General features: G+C 39.8%; 1 protein-coding gene across 1 annotated transcript in view; it reads left to right on the top strand.

The window, feature by feature from the left end:
• Window positions 1–26327, top strand: part of LOC106069441 (protein Wnt-4-like) — a 100372-nt gene that overhangs the window by 9254 nt on the left and 64791 nt on the right. Inside the window, exon 2 of the mRNA XM_056008754.1 lies at window positions 6456–7281. Coding sequence (XP_055864729.1) covers window positions 7196–7281 — 86 coding nt within the window. The 5' untranslated portion in view covers window positions 6456–7195. The remainder of the gene's footprint in view (window positions 1–6455; window positions 7282–26327) is intronic.

Here is a 26327-nt window from a genome sequence, read left to right as displayed (position 1 = left end):
CCGACACACCAGAAAACACACAAACTAAAGAATGCACAAATATTTATGTAACAGTATTCTGACATGACATATACACATCTACAAATGTCTGGAGAAAATGTGTATTATTTCCCTTTCATGATATAACCTGCCTTTTATGTTCAGTTTTAAAAGTGGTGTATTTTTATATATATAAAAAAAGGCATGAATGCTTAATTTTGAAATCACAAACGGTTTCCTTTCGAGAACTTGTCGTGTCTCGGGTAGAGTGATACTGTTCCGGATATAGTGATAGTGTTTTCGGGTAGAGTGATAGTGTTCCGGGTAGAGTGATGGTGCTGTCTGCTGCTCCTGATTTCACCGATCTGTCTGCATTTTTTAAATTTAATTTTTTCATGTCGCTCCATATGACAGATGTCTTTTGTTGAGTTAATTTAAGATTAAGAAGCATTAGAGTATTTTGGGAATTAGAAGACGGGTTAAATCGGGTGTTTATCATGAATACAATTTTACCATTCGGGTAATACATGAGATGATAACTTTATCAGATAAAAGAACTGCTAGTTCTGTGTTGTATTTATCTGAAAGCTTGTCTGTAGCAACACTTTTACAAGCCAAGTTTATTTCCAGTATTTCGATAGTGTATTTCTTTTCCTTTATAAAATGTTCTTCTTTGTGGCCTCATTCTTCTTGTTTTATTCCAATCACATACTTGAAACACACACACAAAATTTTTGGTTTTATTTTATAATACCTCAAGTGAATCTCCTTGTCTAAAGACATAATAGGTATAAAGACAAGAAATTCTATTGTAAAGTAAATTAGCACATAGCAGGGAGTGGAACCCTCGCTACAATATCTTTGCCCCCCTCGGCATGAGATGAAAATTATGTGCTAATATCCACGGACTGTGACTTCATTGAAAAGAAGTAACAGATAGAACCTCGTCAATCTCTGTGGTAGGGAACTATTACTTCAGTGAAGACGTGGCGAGGTAGAAGATGTATCCTGGGAGACCTAATTCACTTTCTGACCATCGCTAACAATACAGCCAATAAGACTGGTCAAAAGACATGAGACAACGAGAGGAGATAGTCTAGCCGATAATTCCTTTTATTGGAAGCATGCTCATTGTAAATTAGGAGTGATTTCCCCTCCCCTCCTCCCGACAAGCCTTGACGCCGAGCCAGGTCTCAATTTCTCGATTGTAGTTCGCTTTCGACTTTTTCTATGAAAGGACTTTTTCCACCATGCGAGAAATGGCAATGACTTGATGACGTTCCCATCGAGAATTGAGTCATCACACGCGTTGACTTGCTGACGCGTGAGAGGATTGCGGGGAGGGGCGGCAATAGAGTTGTTTGTTTGGGGGGGGGGGAGTGGGTTAAATGCTTAACAGTTCATGAAATTAGCTAGATCTAGCTGTCTGAACAGAGGTGTGCTTTTTCTGATCCTCCTAATTTAAAAAAGAGGGGGGGGGGAGGGGAAAGAGATCTACATTGGAAGGATCCAAGTGGCATGTTACGGTAGCGATCAGTGACGTCACGTCTGCCAGGTGTTTTTCACCGGACATGTCCACCTACTGTCACTGCTCTTAGCCCAATGGTTCTAAAAAGAAAAAAAAAAAAGACAACACAGACCTATTTGGGATTCTTAAGAGAACTCTTCATGATGATTAAAATAAAGTTAAGTCCCTTGCCATCTCCAGGGCAGATAATATAAAGCTCATCTGTTTCAGTGACGGTTAACGAAGATGTCATGTGGCCGATACAACGGCCAACTCACTTTACTTTCTCCTAATAATGTCAGGTATCCGTCAGAGTAATATCCTAGTCTTCATCGAGGTTTTAGATGGAAACCCCTCGTTTCGGAACCCAAGCGCTTTGCCACTCGGCCACACGACCCCCACGTGATGAGAACTAAAATGACTAAATGGCGAATGTTGCAGTGAAACAATAAACGTATAGTGAGACACGTACTACATTACTAGCCTAACATCCATTGAGATGAGATGTTTCGTATTGTATGCAGCTACTATTTATGTATAGCTCTATACAATGTAAAGAACAAGGAGAAATAGAAATGCAATAGGCACACTCAGTTTTGTATAAACAAAGGCGCACGATTTTGGAAGATCATTGGTAGCCATATCTCCCACAAATACATCATTAATATTTGACAATGTCCAAAAATGGCCAAAGAAAAGAGGGGAAGATAATATCAACGAATGCACGGACGTCCTACTAGGGGAGAGGACTCCAAGGATGGCTGGAGACAAAGAGACATGTCATCGCATCTGTTGTGATGCGTGTAGCACTGACCTTTGTAACCTGTCTCTTAACAGACTATTCGTTAGCCGAGGCATTAGTTTTTACCATATACACACAGAAACACATATTTACTTACACAAGCGCTTTGAACAAAAAATGCCCCCCCCCCCCAACCAAACACACACACATATAAACACATATAAACCTAACCCTAACCCTCACTTGAAAGAAACACCCCTCACACTCATCACATGCTTTCTGTTGAGTAACTAAATATAACTCTAATATTTTACTGTTACTGGCTGTCAGAACTAAAACTCAAATTTCGTAGTTGCAGATTCACGATTTAGTACTATTTACTGTTTCACCTGTATTTCGAGTTTCGAAAGGTATAAAATAAGACGCCAAACTCCGCATCTGATGAAATAAAACACAGATACACACACATAGGAGAAACATCCAGAAAATTCCTTTTTTAAAAATGATGCATTGTAATGTACTCCCCCCCCCCCCCCCAATCAATTGTTTGTTCTGCTTGGAAATCTATCAGCTAAGAGTCTACCAAAAGAACTCTAAGGCATTCCATAAGCTAAGATGTTGAGACTGCTAGATCTATCAGCTAAGAGTCTACCAAAAGTCCTCTAAGGCATTCCATAAGCTAAGATGTTGAGACTGCTAGATCATTCCGATGTTTTGACTCTTTTAGTCTTTTCACTTTCACCCAAATACATCAACCGTTTTTAGTTTATTTTTACCACCGGAAATACCCAAAAGCAAAACTGATTTTTAAAAAATATGGGTCGTTTATCTTTTCCAAACACTCCAGCCTACTAAACTCAACTGGAAGCGGACTTGATCTCTGGTAGGTTACCACACAAAAAAATGAGTGCATTACTACACAGGTTGGCTAACATTTGCGGGTGTTCGGGTGGGACAAATGGCTGCGACTGTAATGTCTGAGGTCAGTAAGTGAGCGGGGAAAAAGATTGTTGGACTGCAGAGTCGGGTCTGAGGTCAGTTAGTAAGCGGGAAAGAAGATTGTTGGACTGTAGGGTTGGGTCTGAGGTCAGTAAGTGAGCGGGGAAAAAGATTGTTGGACTGCAGAGTCGGGTCTGAGGTCAGTTAGTAAGCGGGAAAGAAGATTGTTGGACTGTAGGGTTGGGTCTGAGGTCAGAAAGTGAGCGGGGAAGAAGATTGTTGGACTGTAGGGTTGGGTCAAATGGCTGCGACTGTAATGTCTGAGGTCAGTAAGTGAGAGGGGAAAAAGATTGTTGGACTGCAGAGTCGGGTCTGAGGTCAGTTAGTAAGCGGGAAAGAAGATTGTTGGACTGTAGGGTTGGGTCTGAGGTCAGTAAGTGAGCGGGGAAAAAGATTGTTGGACTGCAGAGTCGGGTCTGAGGTCAGTTAGTAAGCGGGAAAGAAGATTGTTGGACTGTAGGGTTGGGTCTGAGGTCAGAAAGTGAGCGGGGAAGAAGATTGTTGGACTGTAGGGTTGGGTCTGAGGTCAGACAGTGAGCGGGAAGAAGATTGTTGGAATGCAGGGTTGGCTCTGAGGTCAGTAAGTGAGCGGGGAAGAAGATTGTTGGAATGCAGGGTTGGGTCTGAGGTCAGTTAGTGAGCGGGGAAGAAGATTGTCGGACTGTAGGGTTGGGTCTGAGGTCAATAAGTGAGCGGGGAAGAAGATTGTTGGAATGCAGGGTTGGGTCTGAGGTAAGTAAGTGAGCGGGGAAGAAGATTGTTGGACTGTAGGGTTGGGTCTGAGGTCAGTTAGTGAGCGGGGAAGAAGATTGTTGGACTGCAGGGTTGGGTCTGAGGTCAGTTAGTGAGCGGGAAAGAAGATTGTTAAAATGGAGGGGTGGGGTCTGAGGTCAGTTAGTGAGCGGGAAAGAAGATTGTTAAAATGGAGGGGTGGGGTCTGAGGTCAGTTAGTGAGCGAGAAAGAAGATTGTTAAAATGGAGGGGTGGGGTCTGAGGTCAGTTAGTGAGCGGGAAAGGAGATTGTTAAAATGGAGGGGTGGGGTCTGAGGTCAGTTAGTGAGCGGGGAAGAAGATTGTTGGACTGCAGGGTTGGGTCTGAGGTCAGTTAGTGAGCGGGAAAGAAGATTGTTAAAATGGAGGGGTGGGGTCTGAGGTCAGTTAGTGAGCGGGAAAGAAGATTGTTAAAATGGAGGGGTGGGGTCTGAGGTCAGTTAGTGAGCGGGAAAGAAGATTGTTAAAATGGAGGGGTGGGGTCTGAGGTCAGTTAGTGAGCGAGAAAGAAGATTGTTAAAATGGAGGGGTGGGGTCTGAGGTCAGTTAGTGAGCGGGAAAGGAGATTGTTAAAATGGAGGGGTGGGGTCTGAGGTCAGTTAGTGAGCGGGAAAGGAGATTGTTAAAATGGAGGGGTGGGGTCTGAGGTCAGTTAGTGAGCGGGAAAGGAGATTGTTAAAATGGAGGGGTGGGGTCTGAGGTCAGTTGGTGAGCGGGAAAGGAGATAGTGGGACAAGATTGAATGTAGTGGTGATTAATTGGCCCGTAATCGAGACATATCCAGAAATCTCCGAACTTAATTTGCGCTTACAATAAACATCAATAAACATTTCGTGAACAGAGGAACTGTATTACAGATAACAGAATGACTGTCAGTGTCAGGTGGTGTGGCATGCGCTTTGGACTATCATCACCATGGTCCAAGTTTCGAGCTTCTTCCGTCGTCCTGAGGGAAGTTTTGTCAAGGACGTTACAATCTTCTTGTCTGAAGTAACATCTGAAACTTGTAAAACAAAGTAAAAAGAAAATGTCGTGCTCGTCAGTGAATTGTTCGTTTATCATGGTCACGTGGTGAGCCTAGGACCAATCGCAATCAAAACCTGGGGATTCATTTCTAGTACTCTTCTTTTATCAATTGCCGACTTTTTTTTTTAAATTGTTTTTGATATCTGAACTTTGTAGGCCGACAGGAAAGCATTGGCGAAGGGAAATTGAAACCTTGGACAAGCTTTTAATTATTTATGCTGCGCTAACATATACTCATTTTATTATTTGTGTCGAAAATTGGTCATATTTTTGATGTTGTGTTGTGATTACAAAGCGTATATCAACTTCGCGGAAATTATTTCTTTTACCTGACAACATAAGAATGAATAAAAAAAAAAAACTAACCAATTAGTTAATTACCTATTGGTAATTAATTATTTTGTTTGGTATCTCTAACAAGGGAAAGAAATTGTACTTGACTGAAAAGGTGGCATTAGTTGAATAAACCCCCTTTATAATGTGTAGGCCGCCGCTTTAAAGTTTGAAGCTACATGGATAACTACAAAACCTTCTATTTTCATAAGCACTTCACTTGCACAGTGGATAGTGCATCGGATGCTGAAGAGGCTTCAGGTCATTCAACTTTTTAAAAAAATATTATAAATGCATTTAAAAAACGATATCCCGTTCTTTCTCCCCCCCCCCCCACCACTTTCCAACTGGTCCAGACAAGTGATATGATTATAGCGCATTGAGAAAAAGTAAAGCATGATATTGCGCTTAACAAAAAGAATTGGTAAAAATATTTCTAATCGCACAGATTTATTATTGTTAGTCTAGAACTTTCACAGATTTAGCCTAATTGCACGACTGATCCAAACGAATTGATATAACTACACTTAATATCCTTTTGTTGTTTGTTTGTTTTTTAAAGTTGTTTTTTTTTTTTAATTCTTGTTTTTAAAACCTAGTCTATTACCCTGTACTGAAAATGTGTAGGAACTGTAGGAAAGTGCAATGGGATATAGAAGTTGTGCGAGGGAGAATGGAACTAAGACTGAAGGGGGACTGTCCAATCGCTGGTGTTGGTTTTTTTAATAGTTTATTTGCATATTTGTGTGCATTTTGTTTAAATTGCTCGCCCTTATAGTAAATTTCTTCTTTGAGGCAAACAATTAATACATTTTTAAACTTTTATTTCTCCTAAAGACACATTTCAGTATGTGGATCTATATTTTGATTTAGAATAATGATAAAAATCTGAAATGAAATCTACACTTAACTGAATCTGGATTTACATTTTGTTTTTTTTGTTAGATAAGGTTTTACTTCTTTTGGGTACTCGACACCCCAGTGAGTGACTCGCCACTTCTCAGACACTGTATTTAAACCTTTAGACCAGACAAAAAAAAAAATTCTGTTATTCATATTTTCACAATTTGCTCATATTTCATTCTTTTTTATTTCCAGGTCGTAAACCTTGTATGCTTGTCCCCCCTTGAATAAAACTTTCTTTTCTGGGAAAGAAAGAAAGAGAGAGAGAGAGAGGGAAGAAAAAGAGTGACGGAAGAAAACAATATTGCCAGTTTTATTATCCTGTGGTGAACAATCGCCTCTGAGAAGCGATCGACGCCTCAGTCAGGATAAACGGACAACAAGGGGGAAATAACTTTGTGTCGGTTTCCACATGGATTACCCTCCCAGGAGCCACGTGATTTGACGGCGATTCGGAGTCAACGAAGCGTGGCCGGAATCATTTCACTCCCTTGCACTGGACCAATAGCAGTCAAGGGGAAAGTGCTTTTGGGGGTGGGGTAGCCAATAATGGGCAGATTTTTGCATTGTGCGACTTCACATTTAGACTACAGAGAAATGCTCGACTCGCCAGCCAAGTCAAGTCACAGTCAATTGTAACACAAAAAAAATTATTTCTAAGATGACGTGAGCTGCAAAGAATAAATATGACCAAACTGTGCAGTCATATTTTTTTATTCGGTCTTCAGTTACAATAGCACTAATATTAATAGCTACTGATAAATGAAGAATGGTACATGTTTACATATTAAACGGATTTGATTTCAGTGTTTCGATTTGTGCTTTTTGTTAGTAACAAGTCGGCTCTCTTGTGCATATCGCATTTACTCAACCAGCGTTTAAATAAGTGTATATTCTTTTCTAAAAGTTTATTTTCATGTTGGATTAGTGCAACTATGAAGCAGTCTCATTGGATTTGTATGGTGTACGGATTGGTTATTTTCTACATTTCTCTTTTATCAGTCGATGGAGTCCGATGGATGTAAGTACATCTTTTTTTTTTAAATCATCCTAAGTTTTTATACAGGGCTATACATGATTAGTATATTATAATACATATCGATTTGACCACCAAAGCGAAAGCCACATTAACCTGCGATATTTGTGGACTGGAGTGTCTATCCAAAATAGGACTCCACAGTCCTAAACGTGTTCAAGTTGAACCATAGTCGCAATAGGAGGCCAACAATACCGATTTGATAGCCGGATCAGTTATATCAACTTTGCTATCAAATCAAACCTAAAACAAAGACTCTTCTTGTACAACATAATATACTATCCTTTAATATGATATGTCATGTACGCTTATAAAATCCTTATTACCCTTTTAAAAAAATCTTTACATACCATTAAAATTGATTCTTAATTTAATTAAAGGAAAGCTCGTGCAACTATCACTTTTCTCCGTATAGGCGTTAAGTCTGTTCAGTTTTATAACATTTTTGAGTTTGAGTTTTTGGCACAATTTAGGCCATGTCGTGCCCGTGTATACAAGGCCGGCCTTAGATAATTGGAGGCCCTATCTAAAGTGAATTTGGTGGTCCCAAATGAAATAGAAAAATAAAAATAAAATAAACAGCGAAAAAATATAATTACACATTTTTTTTTTTTTTTTTTTAAACTTAGTCAGGGGAGTGAACTCTAACACTATCATTGCGCTCAAGTTTCGATATTTCTTCTCTTTAAAAAAATAGTTTTGAGTCCTGTGCGAGGCCCCCACCAATCTAAAGATGTTATAGATTTGAAGATTTCGAGTTGTTTTTTTATGACAGCTTTAGTAGATCGGAATTACTGAAAGAAACAAAATAATTTACCCCCCCTCCCCACCTACCTCATACCTTTATAAGTTCCATTGAGTTCTCTTAAGCGCTACTAACTGTCTATACTGGGGGCATTTTGTATCTTTATATTTATTGTTGGGAAAAGGGGGTGTGTGGGGTTTCTAGTTACCTCTGTGTGTTTATACCAAGCATTTGTGATTATAGTTTTACTTTTTATTTAGGTGTGTGTGGGGGGGGGGGGGGGCGGAGCGGGCTTCTTGTTATTTTTTAGTGTATACCGGGGGGGGGGGGGTTCGTGATTCGGATTTTTTTTTTTCTTAAGTGCTACTTACGTTCCTAGCAACAGGTTTTTTGAACATGTGTTATAAGATGTTATACATATCACTGTAGATACACTGCTCCATCATACCAAGACTTTCAAAGACAATTTTTTTTTGTTGTTGTTTAAATGATGTCACAGTTGACTAGCAGATAGTTAGTTGAGCAATAGTCTCGAGCTGAAGTATAAGTTTGTTGAATATATCAATATCTCTAGCTTCACGAGTTCGTAGAAATACTTATGTCCTGCAAAGTCTTGCACATAGAGAGTCTGTCATTCACTTGAGAATTCTTGAATAGCTATTTAAATTTTTAAAGCATTTTTTTTAATCTAAAAATAATATTTTAGAATACCCTCCGAATAATAAATTTTCTCTTTCAAAAATAGCTATTCCACACTTCAGTCTATTGAATTTCTGAAGTATTAAAATGTTGACATTGACACGTTAGTTACTTTGTCATTAGCAAAACATACAACATCTTGATATATACAGCTCCTCCTTCGTGATAGAAGATGAGCACATTTCTCATTTCCTATGGACTCGAAGAGGGCTGTGAAGTCCAATCCTCGCTTTAAAAAGCCGGCTGCATACGTTGCATGGGTGGGTTAGGTCAGTTGTAGATAGACCTGCTTCTTCTCTCAGCTTTTTGTTGGTTCGGCGCTCTTTCACCCTGGCTACTCTTCCTGCTTCATATCTTGAGACTCCGAGACTCACAGCTTCACGCCATGAGGAGCGATCGAGAGCTAGTGCTTCCCACCCGTGAATATCGACAACAGTTTTAGTATCTTGGCTGACAGGTGATAAACTTTGAGTTGAACATACGCTAATTAGGTTACGAGTCATTTCAATCGTGTGAATAGTGTAATTACGCTCAACTCATTCCATCGGATGATAAATATTTAGAAGAGTAACGCGATGGTAGAGCATGGAAGTGAGTGAAGGCCAAAGTTATTAATTTGGGATTCAAAGGCGTTCCGTATACCACCCAGTGAGTATGGAGATGTAAAGGTGGGTGGCGGTTTTACATTTCTCATACAAGTTTTACAAATCCAAAGATTATAGTGTCAAGTCCCTCTAAAAAAACAAAATACTCCACACTCTAAAGATAAGGGATTATATAAATATATTTCTGCTCCTGGCTATATTAAAGCATTTTTTTTTACTTTTTTATGATAATGCCCGCTTTTTTTTTATATTTATGTCGCAGATCATTATCTTCTGTTAGTATTGCTTCACGCTCAAGGTCCTACGCCTAATTCATTTGACTTCAAGCTGCAATATTGAAATCTGATTATATCAGACTACATTAACCCAGTATTCAAAGAGGGATTAGAGAGACAATCCTATTGTTTCATAAGAAAAACATTAATTACACGTTTTAAATTGACACTTAAACTCATAAGCTTAATTTATCTTTTACTGACTGTCTAGATTTAAATAGACACCTTTCCAGTATTAATTGGTATTGAGGAAACAAGAACAAAATAATTGTATTCTGTCCTCTGTCCATCATCAACGATTAAAATGCTCCTCCTACTCCTTTCTCTCTTTTATTTGTATCACCCCCCCCCCAAAAAAAAAAAAAGTAAGCTAATACAAAGATCACTTGAGGCTTAGAAATCAACGTAAAATCCACGTAACTAAAGTGATCTGGTTCAAATCTCACAAGAGAAAGAGTAAGACATTGTTTCATAATTCGGCTCATCAGACCTCAAAGTTTTCTTATAGATGATTTCATGGCATCGAACTTTTTTTCCCTTCTAAATACATCCTGGTCATACTTTATATGAAGGGAAATCCTGTGAGTAAAAAAACAAAACAAAACATACCCACATAACAGATTTTGTTTGTGAACAGATGTTTCAATATCGGCTCAGACACGTGACCAAAATAAACAGGACGCTGAAGGACGTTTTTGTTTGTGTTGGTTGCCTGTATCATTACAAGACGGTTTAGGAAAAGGGGGGGGGGGCTGGGACAATCACTGCTCAAGACATCAACGGCTGCCTCCGTTCTATAAAGTTTTTTTTTTTTGTGGCTTAATCCAAAAGATTTGTGTACGAGTGTTTTGAATGACCTGTCAGTTGTTGTCTGTGCGCAGACGTAAATCCCGATCGCGACCTGGACCCCCAGACCTACCGGCGGCCCCCTTGTGTTACTTATTTCTTTGAGTCATGGCCCGGTGTCAGATTTGTCTATGTTTTGTTTTTTGTAGCCCTGTACTTCATCCACAGCCCAAGACCATAATATTTGTTTTTCAAGGTGGCCACTGACACTGGCTGGTCAACTACGACGTGCGCGTGACAGCTCCTAAGCCTAGGACAGTAACACTTGACATGCAATCTACACTGGACATTTTGGTCAATTTAGATTTGGCTAGCCGAAAATTACCCAAGAAATTCTCTTTCCATTCAAGAAAAAACAACAAGACGTTTTTGGTTCCTCTTGTCCAATAATAAAATTTAGGGCTGACGTACTAAGTAATGGTTCATATTAATATTTATTTTATAAACCCTTTTATACCTCTTATATACCTCTATACTAGTTATACGCAGTGGCGTAGCTAAGGTGGAGGTAGGGGGGTGTCCAAATTTCGAAATCCCTTCGGGCCCCACTTGAAAACAAAAAAGGGGGGGGGGGAGGTCAAATGAGTGTCCAAAATTTGTTTTTACATTAAATATTACGCCATCATTACGTCATGATGTCGAGTGTTAAAATGCAGGGGCCCCTAAAGAGGTCAAGCCCCCCCCCCCCCCCGACCCAAAATCCCTAGCTGCGCCACTTGTTATACGTCCCGATAACTCATACATTCTACAATTCATCCAAAACTGAACGCCAACTACCACCAACAAACAATGTAGCTGAATAATCTCTGACATACTCATATCATATACAAGTATTTATGTTTTAGAAAATGTGTGAATGTGTGTGTGTGTGTGTGTGAGAGAGAGAGAGAGAGGGAGGGAGGGGGGTCATCGCAACTTATCAGCTTGTACTACAAATTTCCTCAACTTGTACTTTTAAATGATCCCTACCATTAGTTTATGTGTAGACCTATCAATAAATACATTTCCAGCAACGTGATTATTCTGAAATATTATCATTCAAAACAGAAGAACTCAGTTTTACTTTGGGTTCACACTACATTGAATACAGTCCACGAAACTGTTTCTGGAACAATGTGAGACGTTTATTGTTGAGGTTGTACTGTTCATCAACTTCAGTTTTACGTCTGTCTCTCAACTCTGAGATCTACTCACCTTCAAGACACCGAACTTTCACGAGCCCTGGCAGGCCATTTCTAGTGAGGACGGTGCTGTTCATACCTCCAATGTTTCAGTTTTCTTTTGTATTGATGCCCCATTGTTTAATGTAATTGTTTTTATGGTTAGCAATACCACTATGACAACTTTTAGCGTTTTCTCAGACAACTTACTACGATACCACAAGCTTGTCAATTTTTTTTTTTTAAATTGAACATTTAAAAAAATAGATTTTTACGACGCGGGGGAAGGGGTTTAAAAAAATAAAAACAACTACAAATTCTTGAACAAATTTCTTTTTAACTTTAAAAACAGTCTCCCTTCCACGCGCACATAAACCCTAACCCCTGATGGGCACCCGTCATTTGAAACAACACACGCTCCTCACCCACCCCCGACCTTCTGGCAATTCCACCCCCTTTGTTCTCCACCCCTCCCGCCCAACCTGAGCTCCACTCGTTTCGTTAAGGTGGAAAGTCACTTTTAACTAGAGCGTAAGGGGTGGGAGAGTCAACCAGGCACATTTCCGTCCCGGGTCAAACAAACAGGAGGTCAGTGGGGATAGGGGAAAAATAGGAAGGTGGGATTTTCGGTTGCAATGTAAAAAGTGAACATTATTGCACACACAAACAAAACATGAACAATATTTATATCTGGTCATCGCCCGACGAAGTTGTCCAGACAAATAAAAATAAAATATTATGTTACGAGGAGATATTAGAGTCATATGTCCCTCTGAGAGCCCTGCGGTCCATGAAACCCAAGTATATAGTATAGTGGACACAGTGGCTATTGTGGGGGGGGGGGGGGAGGAGGGGGGAGAATTTGAAAATCCCACTGGCCCCCCCCCCCCCCTTAAGGGTGGCCCCAAATTAGTGTTTTTTACATTAAATATTACGCAAAATGAAAGGGGTCCCCAAAGAGGTCAAGCTCCCGGGCCCCCAAATGATGGCAAATTCCTAGCTACGCCGCTGAGTGGACATTAGTCTATTGATAAGAAGCGTCTGAACTTAGAACTAGATACATTTAGATCTATTTGTCAAAATGTCGATGTCTTCTTCTTCTTCGTTCTCAGTTTACATGTCGGAGGGTTCAGATCAGTAAATCGGCCAATCTCATTCGTCCTAATTTTTTAGCAGCTTCCTGAAAATGTGTTGTCTCATTTAGTTATGTCCGGTTCTGGGGCGAAAAATTATGCTTTGGTAATCTCGGGATAGCTTATACTAGTCATCTTTTTTCAAGTGTAAAAACAATATTGTAGGCTGGAAGAGCTACCATAACATAAGACATAACAAAAGAAACGAAAGTCTAACAAATGGCAGTCTAATCTAACTACGTTTTGAACAGGTAAGTTGTAATGTTCTTCTTTAGTAAAGTATGTTGTCTATTTGAGCTCAATGGGAAGAGAGTTCCAAACCTTAATCACTTCTAAAGATGTACATAATCAATTGTCTCATCGAACCAGATTAGCTAGTGAACCTGGTGGAGGGGTGGGACAATCGAGTTCGCATTTCACTTGAAGCCTTGAAAATCGAGCAACGATGAATACATATGGTTCAAAATGTATCAGTTAACTTGTGATTTATGAGCAGATGATGTAAAGGTGATGTATTTCTATGGCCCACGATTAATGAGGGTGTCACGTGGCCAGCACAACGACTGTTACTTTTCCCCAGCTAATGTTAGGTACACATATGAGCTGGGTGGACTCAGAGGCGGCCTAAAGATCCCGAAAGTAAAAATCCCAGTGTTCACCAGGATTCGAAACAGGGACTCCCGGTTCGGTAGCCCAGCGCTTTACCACTCAGCCACCGAGCCTCCTACCTGTGTAATGAAATTAGTATATTACGAACATTAGTTTTTCTCAGAAGTTGAGATTGGAATTTTGAGGAACTTTGAATCAATTTCTCTTTTAGACTATTTCTCTTCAAGCATTGGATCAAACACGTTGTAGGCTTCTCTTATTCCTTGGCCACTAACATTTGTTATATGTTTAATTTTCTAGCATTTCAATCGACTGATACTCCTGAATCGAACTTCAAAATGATATATGTACTTATAGATATCCCAAGAAATTGGCAAGAATCAGCCTTATGTACAAAGGAATCAAACCCACCCCACGGCCCACACACGAGAAGTAATAGCGCTTTCCACTTTCAAGTCTAGGACTTAGTCGAGGCGTCTGCTCACGTGCAACAGGTTGTCAGTAATGAAAAGTCAATACATTTCAAAGCTAGGGGCGCTTTTCATTGGACCTCCCCCCACCCCCACCCCCCGTTCTCCACTTGCGTGAAAATTTAAATTCAAAGACCGTTTCCACTGGCTTAAGAAGCAATTTGTACCCCCCCCCCCTCACCCTATTTGTAGCCAACGAACATCTTGCAAATGAAAGTTTGAATAAATCTGGTCTTCTCCTAACAAATGTAACCAAAATAAAAATATTAATATCAAAAGCGAAAGCGGAAGTTAGAGTAACGTTACCTGGGCCACTCCTCGATAGTTCTAGTACTGAAGTCAATTGACAGAGGATGCTACCTGCAGAGTTTGTTTTATCATCGTGTTTAATCGTTCTATTATTTCTAACTAGAGTTCCATATTTTAGTTATGGTCGAAGCATGTTAAACATATTGCCTACTTCTAGATCAATGTATATTTCGTTTCATTAGCAACTCCCACACTCAGCTTCAAATTTATAACATTTGATTTGATAAAAACAGACAACGAAATATCAAGATCAAACACAAGTTAGTCAATAGAATTCACCGAGAAAATAAGTCCACGGGTAAGAGCTGTATTTTACTTTTTGTAGGTGTTCAATACAGTTTTCAAAATCCTGGTATTTATTTGTATTCACCTAAAATTATTTTATAACATTAACCAGTCAGTAGATTTTGGCAATTGTGGAAATCAAAGCCGGCCTTAGATATAGGCAAACTAGGCAGCTGCCTAGGGCTTCCGATTGGTGGAATCTCTCTCAGGACTCAAAACTCATTTTTTTAGAGACAAAATTGCGAAACTTGGATCAAAACTGAAACATAGCAGAGCTCTAGGACTCAATGACTACTAGACTATTCACTTCGCCTAGGGCCTCCGATTTTTTAAGGCCGGCCCTGTAGGAATGATTTAGAACCCCCAAACTTCAAACCATCTTCTCTTCGAATCAGAATGCATAGTTGAGACAAACAGAGATGGTCACCTAACGGAAAATCAGGAAGTTTTATAGAAACATTTAAAAAAAAAAAACTCAAAGAAAAGAATTTGTCCTTTGCCAACGCATTATTTGTTTTTTGTTGCTGTTGGTGGTGATAACAGTCGTGATTGGTCTATGATTTTTCGATCAAACAATTGGATAATTAGTGATACCCAAACAATAGATTAACAGCCATATCCGGCCCAGTCCGCGGTGTTCTCCGGCCGAAATTTTAGTCCACATCTCCCGAGGTTTATTAGCAAAGATTTTGTTGTTGCACTACGACATGCACGATGTCTGAATTGTGTCTGTCCCTCAAAAGTCTGAACAGCGAAATGGGAATAGTGGTCGATAACCACTGAGAAGTATCCTCCTTACCACTGAGAAGTATCCTCCTTACCACTGAGAAGTATCCTCCTTACCACTGAGTCTGTGAGTATTACGTCTTGAAGGCATTCATGGTTCACACTTCCAACATTTGGACTGCTAGACATGGCTTTGAAGAAAACAAAAAAGTCACCAATCTCTAGTGTTCCAGTACCTGCAAGTCTGTGAGAGTAACTCGAGATCTGTTCCTGGGCTGACATTCGGTACGTGACCTGTCAATGTCAGTCAAAGAAGATTGGCAGTGTATATTTATAGTTTTGTCTGTTTTGAAAGCTGATATTCCACGTTCCTGCTCAACCTTTCTTTTATTCTTTAAACGAAACAAAAACAAAAAAAAAAACTTTTTTTCATTCCAGTCTCCGTTTGGGATGTAAAAAAAATGCTGATTTTTTATGTTCTTTTTTCTTTCTGTTCAACTATTTTTTCCCCGTTTGTTTCTGAGATTACAGTTTCAATCGTTTAACACTAGCAAGACCCAGTGTTGTGTAGTGGGTTTTATTTTATTGGGTTTAAACAGCTAGATCTAGTTAAATGTATGATTGTAATGTAATGTCTAAGTACCTGTTATGCTGTTGTTTCTCGACGATTAATTAAATAGCTATTAGTTATTCATGATTAGTTTAATCCCCTAGCCGTAACTTGGCCATACACGTGATTCGTCTCGTAGGTTTAAAGGAACAGATATACATTTGTAATTCCAATTAACGGATTCAGTTGACTAAAATGCTCCATAAATATTTTGCTCCATAGTGAGAAATTACTATTGTTTTTGTGTTTGTCTGTTTTTTAGTCTGTCAGAGTGTCGCCCACAGCGTCTTCATCGTACTCTGTATATGTACAACGTCTGTTTTTGTTGTTTGGAAAGTGAACCCTAATGTTTGTATAAATTATTGTATGTAAAGACTTTTAAAAACATCTTGTGAAAAGGACAAACTCATTTAGATACATAAAACTCAACACAATAAATACAATATAACCTCACTATGTCTGTAGACATTGTTTTGTAGCTTTGTATTTTATTCTCTGAATTCTATAAACAAAAAGATTTTTGAAATCGACATGTAAACTAGGTTTCGAAAAGATTTGAATGACAAGTTGCCAGAACTGCTGCAGAAAGCTTTTGGTAAATAGGACATTGCAACACAAAGTTGAAAGATGCAATGAAGTTGTAAGAAAGAAAGTGGTCTGTGAATAGAATCAAGTTTTCCCGCAAGAGTTTTTCCCCCTACTTTGTGTTCAGCTTACAACCGTAGTGGAACTCTTCTTTTCCACTTTCTTTTCTCTCTCTTCTCATTGTGTAAGTCTTGCAGTGGTTTGTCCATCAATTTTTCCCCCTAGCAGGTCAGAGACCTGGCGTGAAGTTAGCTTTCCAGTCCGTCTACCGGCTCCCAATCTCTCCCTGTACACTTTTCACAGTTGCCAGTGAAAACCAAACGTCCAACAGGTCAGCTTTGTCAATGTTTGGCGGGGCACATTGTATGGCCCTTCCTTTCAACAACAACAAAAAAAAATGTGGGCAATCTCCTTCCCACCCATAACTCAGGTGAGGGTCAAGCTGGGGCAAATAAAAGTTGATTAGCAGGTTGGACCAAGTGACAAAAACTCTTTTTGTCTGGACTCATGGTGGTCCTGAAACAGACATTTCACTGACCAAGCTAAACTTTTGATGTTCAAATCTCCAGTTATTGAAGACTTTAACCAGGACTCATTACCCAGACACAAGACTTCCTTCACGTGTTAAGTCGCGATGCCTCTCATGTGAAGCTCCAAGATCAATGTAAAAGCACGTACTCTCCCCCCCCCCATCCCCCCCACCCCATTTCCATTTTCGCTTTTCTAAAAACATAACAAAGTCCAACACATTTTTTCCCTCATCTAAAAGCGAATATGATAGACTTACGTTTGACCACACACTGGCACACAAGACTCAGATTTACGTGGACAGACACGTACGTAGACAGTAATAACCGTACCTGTGTGGGCTGTAGGGGTCGTAGGTTTGGACGTTGATTTCTCTTTACAGCTTGTTAATCCATGATGACATGGTGAAACAGAATGTAACATGAGATGAACTTCGATTTGTTTCAGAACAGAAAGGTCTCTGGCTAGAAAACCTAGCCGTACGTCGTAGTGCCCCTCAAATAGTCTCCATGCAAATCTAGTGACCTTCCAAATACATCCCCTTTTAACTCTCGGGAGTCACGGACACTCCTGCAAGATATATGACACTGTTTCCAGAGAGTCTTCACAGTCACGCATCGCGAATCATAGTTCGGACGAAACCATGCAAAATATGAAACAATAAGACAGTGTTTCGCCCTCTCCGGCATTTGGCGTCTCGAGAGACGATCTTTTCCCTTTGCAACTTCTTGTGTGACTAAAGAGGCCAATCCTTGATACACAGCTGCGATCGCAGGTTGGGCATATGTAATCACCAGGCGCCGTTGCATTTACCCTTCTTTCTGCTTCTGCTGTGTATGGCATCTGCAATCAGAGAACCTTCCTTTTATGCTCTCTCTCTCTCCATGTGGATCTATCCGCAGTGCCACCTCTTCCCAGTTGCCAGTTTCGATTTTGAAGAGCTTCATGTCGCGTTTTGCATACATTCGTATAACGTAAAAGTGGGCGACCAGCGGCTCTCCTGCCCTACACCGCGCAATTATTGATTGATTATTATGTAAGCAGACTTCACGGCTCTTCCAGTGTTCATTTAACCTCTTCCTCCTTAATTTTCTGGTGAAACTCTATGTCCCCCTTCAGTTAAGAAGCAACTATGGATTATTTCATCGAAACGAGACGAATGCCTAGGAATTAGCTATGGTAGGAATGATGTCACCCACACAGCAGTTCCTCCATTTCACGCAACTGATGTATCCTATTGGGGTCAGCGACATCGCAGGCTCTACCAGAGTGCTAGCTCTGTGTGCTGCAAGCTGATAAGTGTCGCCGGCTTCTGATTTTTTTTTCAGGGTTGACCCCCCCCCCCCCCCCAAAGCTTTGCCATGTCTGGATATAGCCACAAGGGAGCAGAGTTTTCCTTCTTCTAAGTGGGTAGCAAGCCAAGGTTAACGAGCACCTATTGCTGAAACTTACTAGTTAAGCCGCCCTTGCCCTTTCTTCTGTTAGTGAAAACAGTTCCTCCGGACACAATATCTTAGACACATGTAAATGCCAGGAGTTAGACTATTTGAGACGCATGCCATTGAAACCATTGCAGTGTTTATATCCATCACAGCTTATGGCAATATCAACGAACTACACACATTCTTTCTAAGCAACAATATTTTTTCTTACCATGGATGCCCTACCTTTTCCCGACCTACTAAACTGTCTCGTCTCCATGACCTACTAAACTGTCTATTCACCACGACCTACTAAAATGTCTAGTCACCACGACCTACCAAACTGTCTAGTCTCCATGACCTACCAAACTGTCTAGTCTCCATGACCTACTAAACTGTCTAATCTTCATGACCTACTAAACTGTCTAGTTACCACGACCTACTAAACTGTCAAGTCACCACGACCTACTAAACTGTCCAGTCACAAAGACCTACTAAACTGCCTAGTCACCACGACCTACTAAACTGTCTCGTCTCCATGACCTACTAAACTGATCAGTCACAAAGACCTACTAAACTGTCTCGTTTCCATGACCTACTAAACTGTCCAGTCACAAAGACCTACTAAACTATGTAGTCACCACGACCTACTAAACTGTCCAGTCACAAAGACCTACTAAACTGCCTAGTCACCACGACCTACTAAACTGTCTCGTCTCCATGACCTACTAAACTGTTCAGTCACAAAGACCTACTAAACTATCTCGTTTCCATGACCTACTAAACTGTTCAGTCACAAAGACCTACTAAACTGTCTCGTTTCCACGACCTACTAAACTGTCTAGTCACCATGACCTACTAAACTGTCTCGTCTCCATGACCTACTAAACTGTCTAGTCACCACGACCTACTAAACTGTCTAGTCACCACGACCTACTAAACTGTCTCGTCTCCATGACTTACTAAACTGTTCAGTCACAAAGACCTACTAAACTGTTTAGTCACCACGACCTACTAAACTGTCTCGTTTCCATGACCTACTAAACTCTCCAGTCACAAAGGCCTACTTAAATGTCCAGTCACAAAGACCTACTAAACTGCCTAGTCACCACGACCTACTAAACTGTCTCGTCTCCATGACCTACTAAACTGTTTAGTTACAAAGACCTACTTAAATGTCCAGTCACAATAACCTACTAACTGTCGAGTCACCACGACCTATTAACAGTCGAGTCACCCCGACCTGCTTATGTAAATATATACATTCTAATGTTTTTCTATGAAGTAACATTATGTACACGAGAACAAACGTATCTGCTTATTTTCCAAATTGGGCAAACTCGACCGTTGTATAGGTTTGTAAAATATTTCATTAGCGTAAAATTAAGTTGGGCTTTCAATTCTCATAAGTGATTCTATAAATCACGTCAAGGTGGAATTACCGCTCTCGTACATAAGCGAGCTAAGAGATAAGATAATTTTTAATGATGTAATCAAATGGAAATTTATTTCGACTACAATTTACTACTATAATCAAGGAATAGACAGACAAGAACGTTTCCAAACTAAGCTCAGGAAAGTAGCAACTCTCATGCGTGTCTAGTTGATTATTCTACCAAGCGAGGCTCGGTCACCTAGTGCTAGAGAAACAAAATAATTTGTAAATTTAATAGCACGATAATGACATTGACATTATTAATTGCCGCCCCTTTGTCACATATAGTCCAGTAAAAGAGTTATTTTTTGTTTTAAAATTAAATAAAAATATTTTATTTTAATTTTCTTACACCTTTTATAAAACAAGATTTATAGGGGTTATTATTTATTAATTTTTTTATCGCTAGGCGATATCCTATTATAGACGAATAATCTCACACTGCAGTTGCAGCAGGGAAGACTACTGCAGATAGTGATAACTTTAAGCCTGGAAAGAAGAGTCAGTTCACTCATACTAAGTTACGGGATTATTTGGGCTATTAGGCTAAAGATGTTGCATTTGTGCTTTAAATAATCTTCTAATTTAAAAAAAAGTTACAATACGAAGCCCAATTCAAGTATCAATTATGGATTGTAGATATATTTCGTATATCGACTGATTAAACCAAATAAACCATATAATTGAGCCAATGAATAACCAATTGTGAGATGTAAATTGACTTCAAGATCTATTCATATGCTTACAACTTTTTTATTTAGGAGATACACATACTTATGAAATTTAATATGCTATGTCCAAAAGAAAACATGACCACAGAAATAGCTTCATGATAACAAAGGGCCTTTAATTTTATGTGATCCACGCTAAGGTTATGCTATAAGGCTTGACCTCGAGTTCTAAGAATAATAATTTCATTTGGCCACGTTACCCCAGCTGCGACCTACTTATTTAGCCACAACCAACGCAGGCATAACCGGTGGTCGAATTAGATTCTACTTTCGCCGTCTACGTCTGAACTCGGCAGTGGATTTTCCTTTGGTCTCATATATGCATATTACGGTTTGTAAGCAATTTCCAGCTGTCTTGTTCCGAAGCCGCCTGCGACCTGGTGCTCTAAGCTGTTCTTTAAAGCGTTTCGGTGGGTCATCTCTGTTACGCCGACCACCTTTCAGCATACCAAAGAAGAAAGACTGATTTTAGCATACTTTCGTCCAGCCCATACAGGATTCGTACTCTGTCCTTCGAAACTGTCGAACTATAAGAAGTCCCTTTATAGTGTCTATACCAGCATTCACAAGAACATCGCTGTTTGTAGAGCGGTCTCGCCCCCGTATGTCCATGATGGAGCCCAAAGGATATGTATACACTTTCCAAACTGATAGTTCTGTCTAAGGCTTAAAGAGCATTAAAAAAAAATTAAATGCTTAAAGTTCATGTGAGATATTATTTAGTACCATTTGGAGGGAGAAATCGTTCTTAGGGAAAGACGATATTGAATGGAGCAAATGATGAGTGATGTGTATGATGAGTGATGTGTATGATGGGTGATGTGTATGATGAATGATGTGGATGATGAGTGATGTGAATGATTAGTAATGTGGATGATGAGTGGTGTGAATGATGAGTTCCTTGAGCCTACGACTGAATGTAACATAAATCTCAACACACGAAGATCTTGTAGAACATTATATGTATCTTATCTATCTATCTATCTATCTATCTATCTATCTATCTATCTATCTATCTATCTATCTATCTATCTATCTATCTATCTATCTATCTATCTATCTATCTATCTAACTATCTATCTATCTATCTAACTATCTATCTGTCTGTCCGTCTATCTAACTGTCTATCTATCTATCTATCTATCTATCTATCTATCTATCTATCTATCTATCTATCTATCTATCTATCTATCTATCTATCTATCTATCTATCTATCTATCTATCTATCTATCTATCTATCTAACTAACTGTCTGTCCGTCTATCTAACTGTCTGTCTATCTGTATGTCTGTCTGTCTGTCCGTCTATCTAGCTGAACAGAGAGGTTACACAAAACTTAATAGCGGCTTCTCACTTTCGTGAGTTAATTGAAAAAGAATGTAAGAACTATGATGTAAAGAAAGAGAGAGAGAGAGAGGGGGGGGGAGAACAAAGATGTAAAGAGAAAAGGAGAGAATATGACAATCACAATGCTATGTATCTAAAACATTAAAGCAAGCTGAGAAAAACAAAACCAAACAAGGGTCTTGTTCCCAACTTGTGTTAACTCCCTTGTAAATCTACCTTTTTATCAACTATTTCTTACTTTCCAACAATTTACTCTTTAGCTTCTCCTATTTCCACATTGACAGTATCTCCCAAGATCTCCCCATCAACGCTCGACAAGCCACTTACATTGAGGCATGTACTGGGCCCAGAGCTTCACGGCCGCTACTTCCAGGCAGGACCTCCTGGGGGCCGCAAACAAACGCCGATTGTCAAAAAAAAAAAAAAAAAAAAGAATCGTTGGCTGGATACTTAATACCTAGTCTGACTTCTTGACTTCCCTGATTCTGGTATACCATGAGAACTCCCCCCCCCCCTTTTTTTTCCCCCTCATTAAATAAAAACGAAACCAGGATTATTTTAAGTTTCTTTCTACTTGAAGTTTGAAAGAATTTTATGACAGATCATTTCAGCGTCTTTTTGCCTCAGTATCAGACACATATAGAATGAGACAACACATGTTCCCGAAGCTGAACATTGGGACTAGTGAATTTTGGAGTGTTGCCATGCTCTTCAAAGCTGCATTCTCCATTTTAAAAAAAGATTACTAAATTAAGTGATTTCGTAGTAACATTGCCATCTATTGTTTTCGTGAGATGCGTATAGAAAAAAAAATCAAGACTACATATCAACACACCCTCGTTAACCGTAGGCTACAGAAGCAGATGACCTTTACATCAGAAGGTCTGAAAGGGGAACTCTACTTTTTTTTTTTTTTACTATTCTACTGAAGTCATTTTTGTGAAAAAAACTAACATAAAAAAATAAATAAAAATATAATAATACTACAAAATCTGGCTTACAGTATGTTCATGTTTTATATCTGTCTGTGGCATTTTACGTCTCGAGAGACAATCTTTTCCCTTTGCAACTTCTTGTGTGACTGAAGAGGCCAATTCTTGATACACAGCTGCGATCGCAGGTTGAGCATATGTGATCACCAGGCGCCGTTGGGTTATCACCCTTCTTTCTGCTTCTGTTGTGTACGGCATCTGCAATCCAAGACCCTTCCTTTATGTTCTCTCTCCATGTGGATCTATCCAGAGCTACTTTGTCCCAGCTGCTAGTGTCGATTTTAAAGAGCTTCATGTCACGTTTGCATGTTTTAAATACAGCTTAGTGATATTTGAAAAGTCAAAAGGAGGTGGAGGGAGAGTAAACATACGATTTAAATGAATCCAATAGTAGTAGTCCCCCATGCTCTTGGGTTGGAACCCTCCCTGCTTTCATCCTCTGTCGTGCTGCAGGAAGTTTGGGCTAGGACTTAACAATCTTCAGTTCTGAAGAAAGTCTGGGATATGAGTTAACAATCTTCAGTTCTGAAGAAAGTCTGGGATATGACTTAACAATCTTCAGTTCTGAAGAAAGTCTGAGCTAGGACTTAACAATCTTCAGTTCTGAAGAAAGTCTGAGCTAGGACTTAACAATCTTCAGTTCTGAAGAAAGTCTGAGCTAGGACTTAACAATCTTCAGTTCTGAAGAAAGTCTGGGATATGACTTAACAATCTTCAGTTCTGAAGAAAGTCTGAGCTAGGACTTAACAATCTTCAGTTCTGAAGAAAGTCTGAGCTAGGACTTAACAATCTTTAGTTCTGAAGAAAGTCTGAGCTAGGACTTAACAATCTTCAGTTCTGAAGAAAGTCTGAGCTAGGACTTAACAATCTTCAGTTCTGAAGAAAGTCTGAGCTAGGACTTAACAATCTTTAGTTCTGAAGAAAGTCTGAGCTAGGACTTAACAATCTTCAGTTCTGAAGAAAGTCTGAGCTAGGACTTAACAATCTTCAGTTCTGAAGAAAGTCTGAGCTAGGACTTAACAATCTTCAGTTCTGAAGAAAGTCTGAGCTAGGACTTAACAATCTTCAGTTCTGAAGAAAGTCTGAGCTAGGACTTAACAATCTTCAGTTCTGAAGAAAGTCTGAGCTAGGACTTAACAATCTTCAGTTCTGAAGAAAGTCTGAGCTAGGACTTAACAATCTTCAGTTCTGAAGAAACGATCAAAACTTTAAAAACGTGTTCAAACAACGACGTGAGAAACAAAACAAACTTTATTAAATGTAATCTATAAACTTTATTAAATGTAACCTATAAACCAAATATGCAACTGATACCTACGACAAACGTGTGTACGTGTCTTAGTCAATGGACAAATTAGTTACTTTACGACTATACTGCTAAAACAAATGTCCACTTTCTCTTACATACGTCAGCAGACTTATCCCCCTGCCCCCCCCAAAAAAAAAAGTATTTCCCCCTCCTCCCAGACTAACACTGATCTCGTCCCCTGCACGTTTACTGGGCTGGGGAGAAAAGACTTGAAAACTTCACCCCCCCACCCCCCCGGTATTCATACGCAAGCTCAAACTTGGGTGAACATTTTTTTTTTAATTCTCACTGAGCACTGCACTGCACGTGCGTAAGGTGGGCGGGTAAAATCGTTCATGGTGAACCTGTTTTTGCCTGCAGCTTGGGGGTGGCTGGAGGTGGATTGGGAAGGGGGGGGTAAACAATACACTTGATGAGTGAAACTGGGCTCTCTTGCCTCTCTACAGAGAAACTTCTGAAGGCCTTGAAGAGTTTGTAATGACACTTAAAACACTTTAATTATTGAAGCATTTTTTTTACCTGGGCACGGTTACATACCGATGTATTAGACAGTCATGTTTGTGCATTCTAGGTGGACCATTTCGTTATTCTAGGTGGACTAATTGGGTACCCTTTGCGGACCAGTTCAGTATTCTTGGCGGACATGTTGAGTATTTTAGTCGGACTAGTGCATTTTTGGTGGACCTATTATAACCAAGACAACAGATTTAGGATACCATGCGTATCATTTGGGGAGCTTGGAGAACCTTTAAGGGTACTTGGCTGACCTGATGAGGATACTTGCTGAACTGTTTAGGATACTTGCCAGACCTATTTAGGATACTTGGCGGATCTGTTAAAGATACATAGCGGGCCCGCTAAAGATACTTGGCGCACCTGTTAAAGACACTTGGCAGACCTGTTCAGGATATTGAGCTAATGGCAGCCAGCGAGCTATTGGTACTGCTAGGGATATATGTACTATAGAAAACAAGAAAACCTACTCAACAAGTACTTTGAGATAAAAAGCGCTACAATAATGCTATTCAGTGTTAAATATAGATCTAAATGGTTTTGTATTGTTTACGTAATTAAGTTTTGACTTGTTAAAAATGTCTCGAGTTGGTATTAATTTTGCCAACATTAATCAACCACTCCCTTAAAATGAAAAGGCGATTGTAATGCCCGTGACTCTGCTGTAACCAGATACAACCTTCCTTACATATATTTTTTTCTTCAGTATCTAATAACTTTTCAAATTTCTGATACCCTAATGATGAGATACTATCTCTTTATTATCTCATCTCTATTGCGTTGTTTGACCTCATTCTTCATTCCTTCTCTAAAAAGTTTAAAGCATTACTGTGGAGGTGTCCAGAAAGAAAGAGATGGTGTTTGGGAGAGTCCTCCTGTAATTGTTATGTCATCATGTCAGTTTGCTCATTTTTTTTAAAATAAGTATTTACGCTCTTATTACCAAGGAGCTGTTATTGACGGGGCTCTACACTCCCCATCCAGGCCTTGGGATGTTGACCCCCCCTTCCCTCACAAGGCCCCCGGAAAGATGCAATTATGAATTCCCCCCCCCCCCTCCTACCTTCCCATGACCATACCTAGCCCCCTTTCCAGCAACAGCATGAGGTGATGGAGAACAGAGGTTGCCTTTCTATTCAAGTGGTCCGCGGTCCAGAGTGCGTTGTGTATTTTTCATCAATTTCTATTTATCTTGAGTTGGTGGAAGAAAAGAGCGATGTTTACATCTTCCAAAGAGAGTTTGACTACAACCAAGTGAGCCTTGGTTTACACGACTTTATTCTCCCCCTCAGTCGACTAGGTGGTCTGAAACGCAGTGGCGTAGCGGGGGAGTGGCCGGAGGGTGGGCGGTCTTCCACAAGGTGGCTTTTTGTTGCTGCTATTACTGTTATTGTAAAGAGGGCAGTGTTCACATATTAATCTAATTTTCGTTGTTTTACGACATAAGCGTACACGGTAGAGGCACTCGGATACAGAAGTAACATTACACGGTAGAGGCACTCGGATACAGAAGTAACATTAAACGGGAGAGGCACTCGGATACAGAAGTAACATTACACGGTAGAGGCACTCGGATACAGAAGTAACATTACACGGTAGAGGCACTCGGATACAGAAGTAACATTACACGGGAGAGGCACTCGGATACAGAAGTAACATTACACGGTAGAGGCACTCGGATACAGAAGTAACATTACA

Source organism: Biomphalaria glabrata, chromosome 13 (assembly GCF_947242115.1).
Source record: "Biomphalaria glabrata chromosome 13, xgBioGlab47.1, whole genome shotgun sequence".
In the NCBI taxonomy this organism is placed as follows: Eukaryota; Metazoa; Mollusca; class Gastropoda; family Planorbidae; genus Biomphalaria; species Biomphalaria glabrata.
This window is presented reverse-complemented; position numbering and strand designations above follow the sequence as displayed.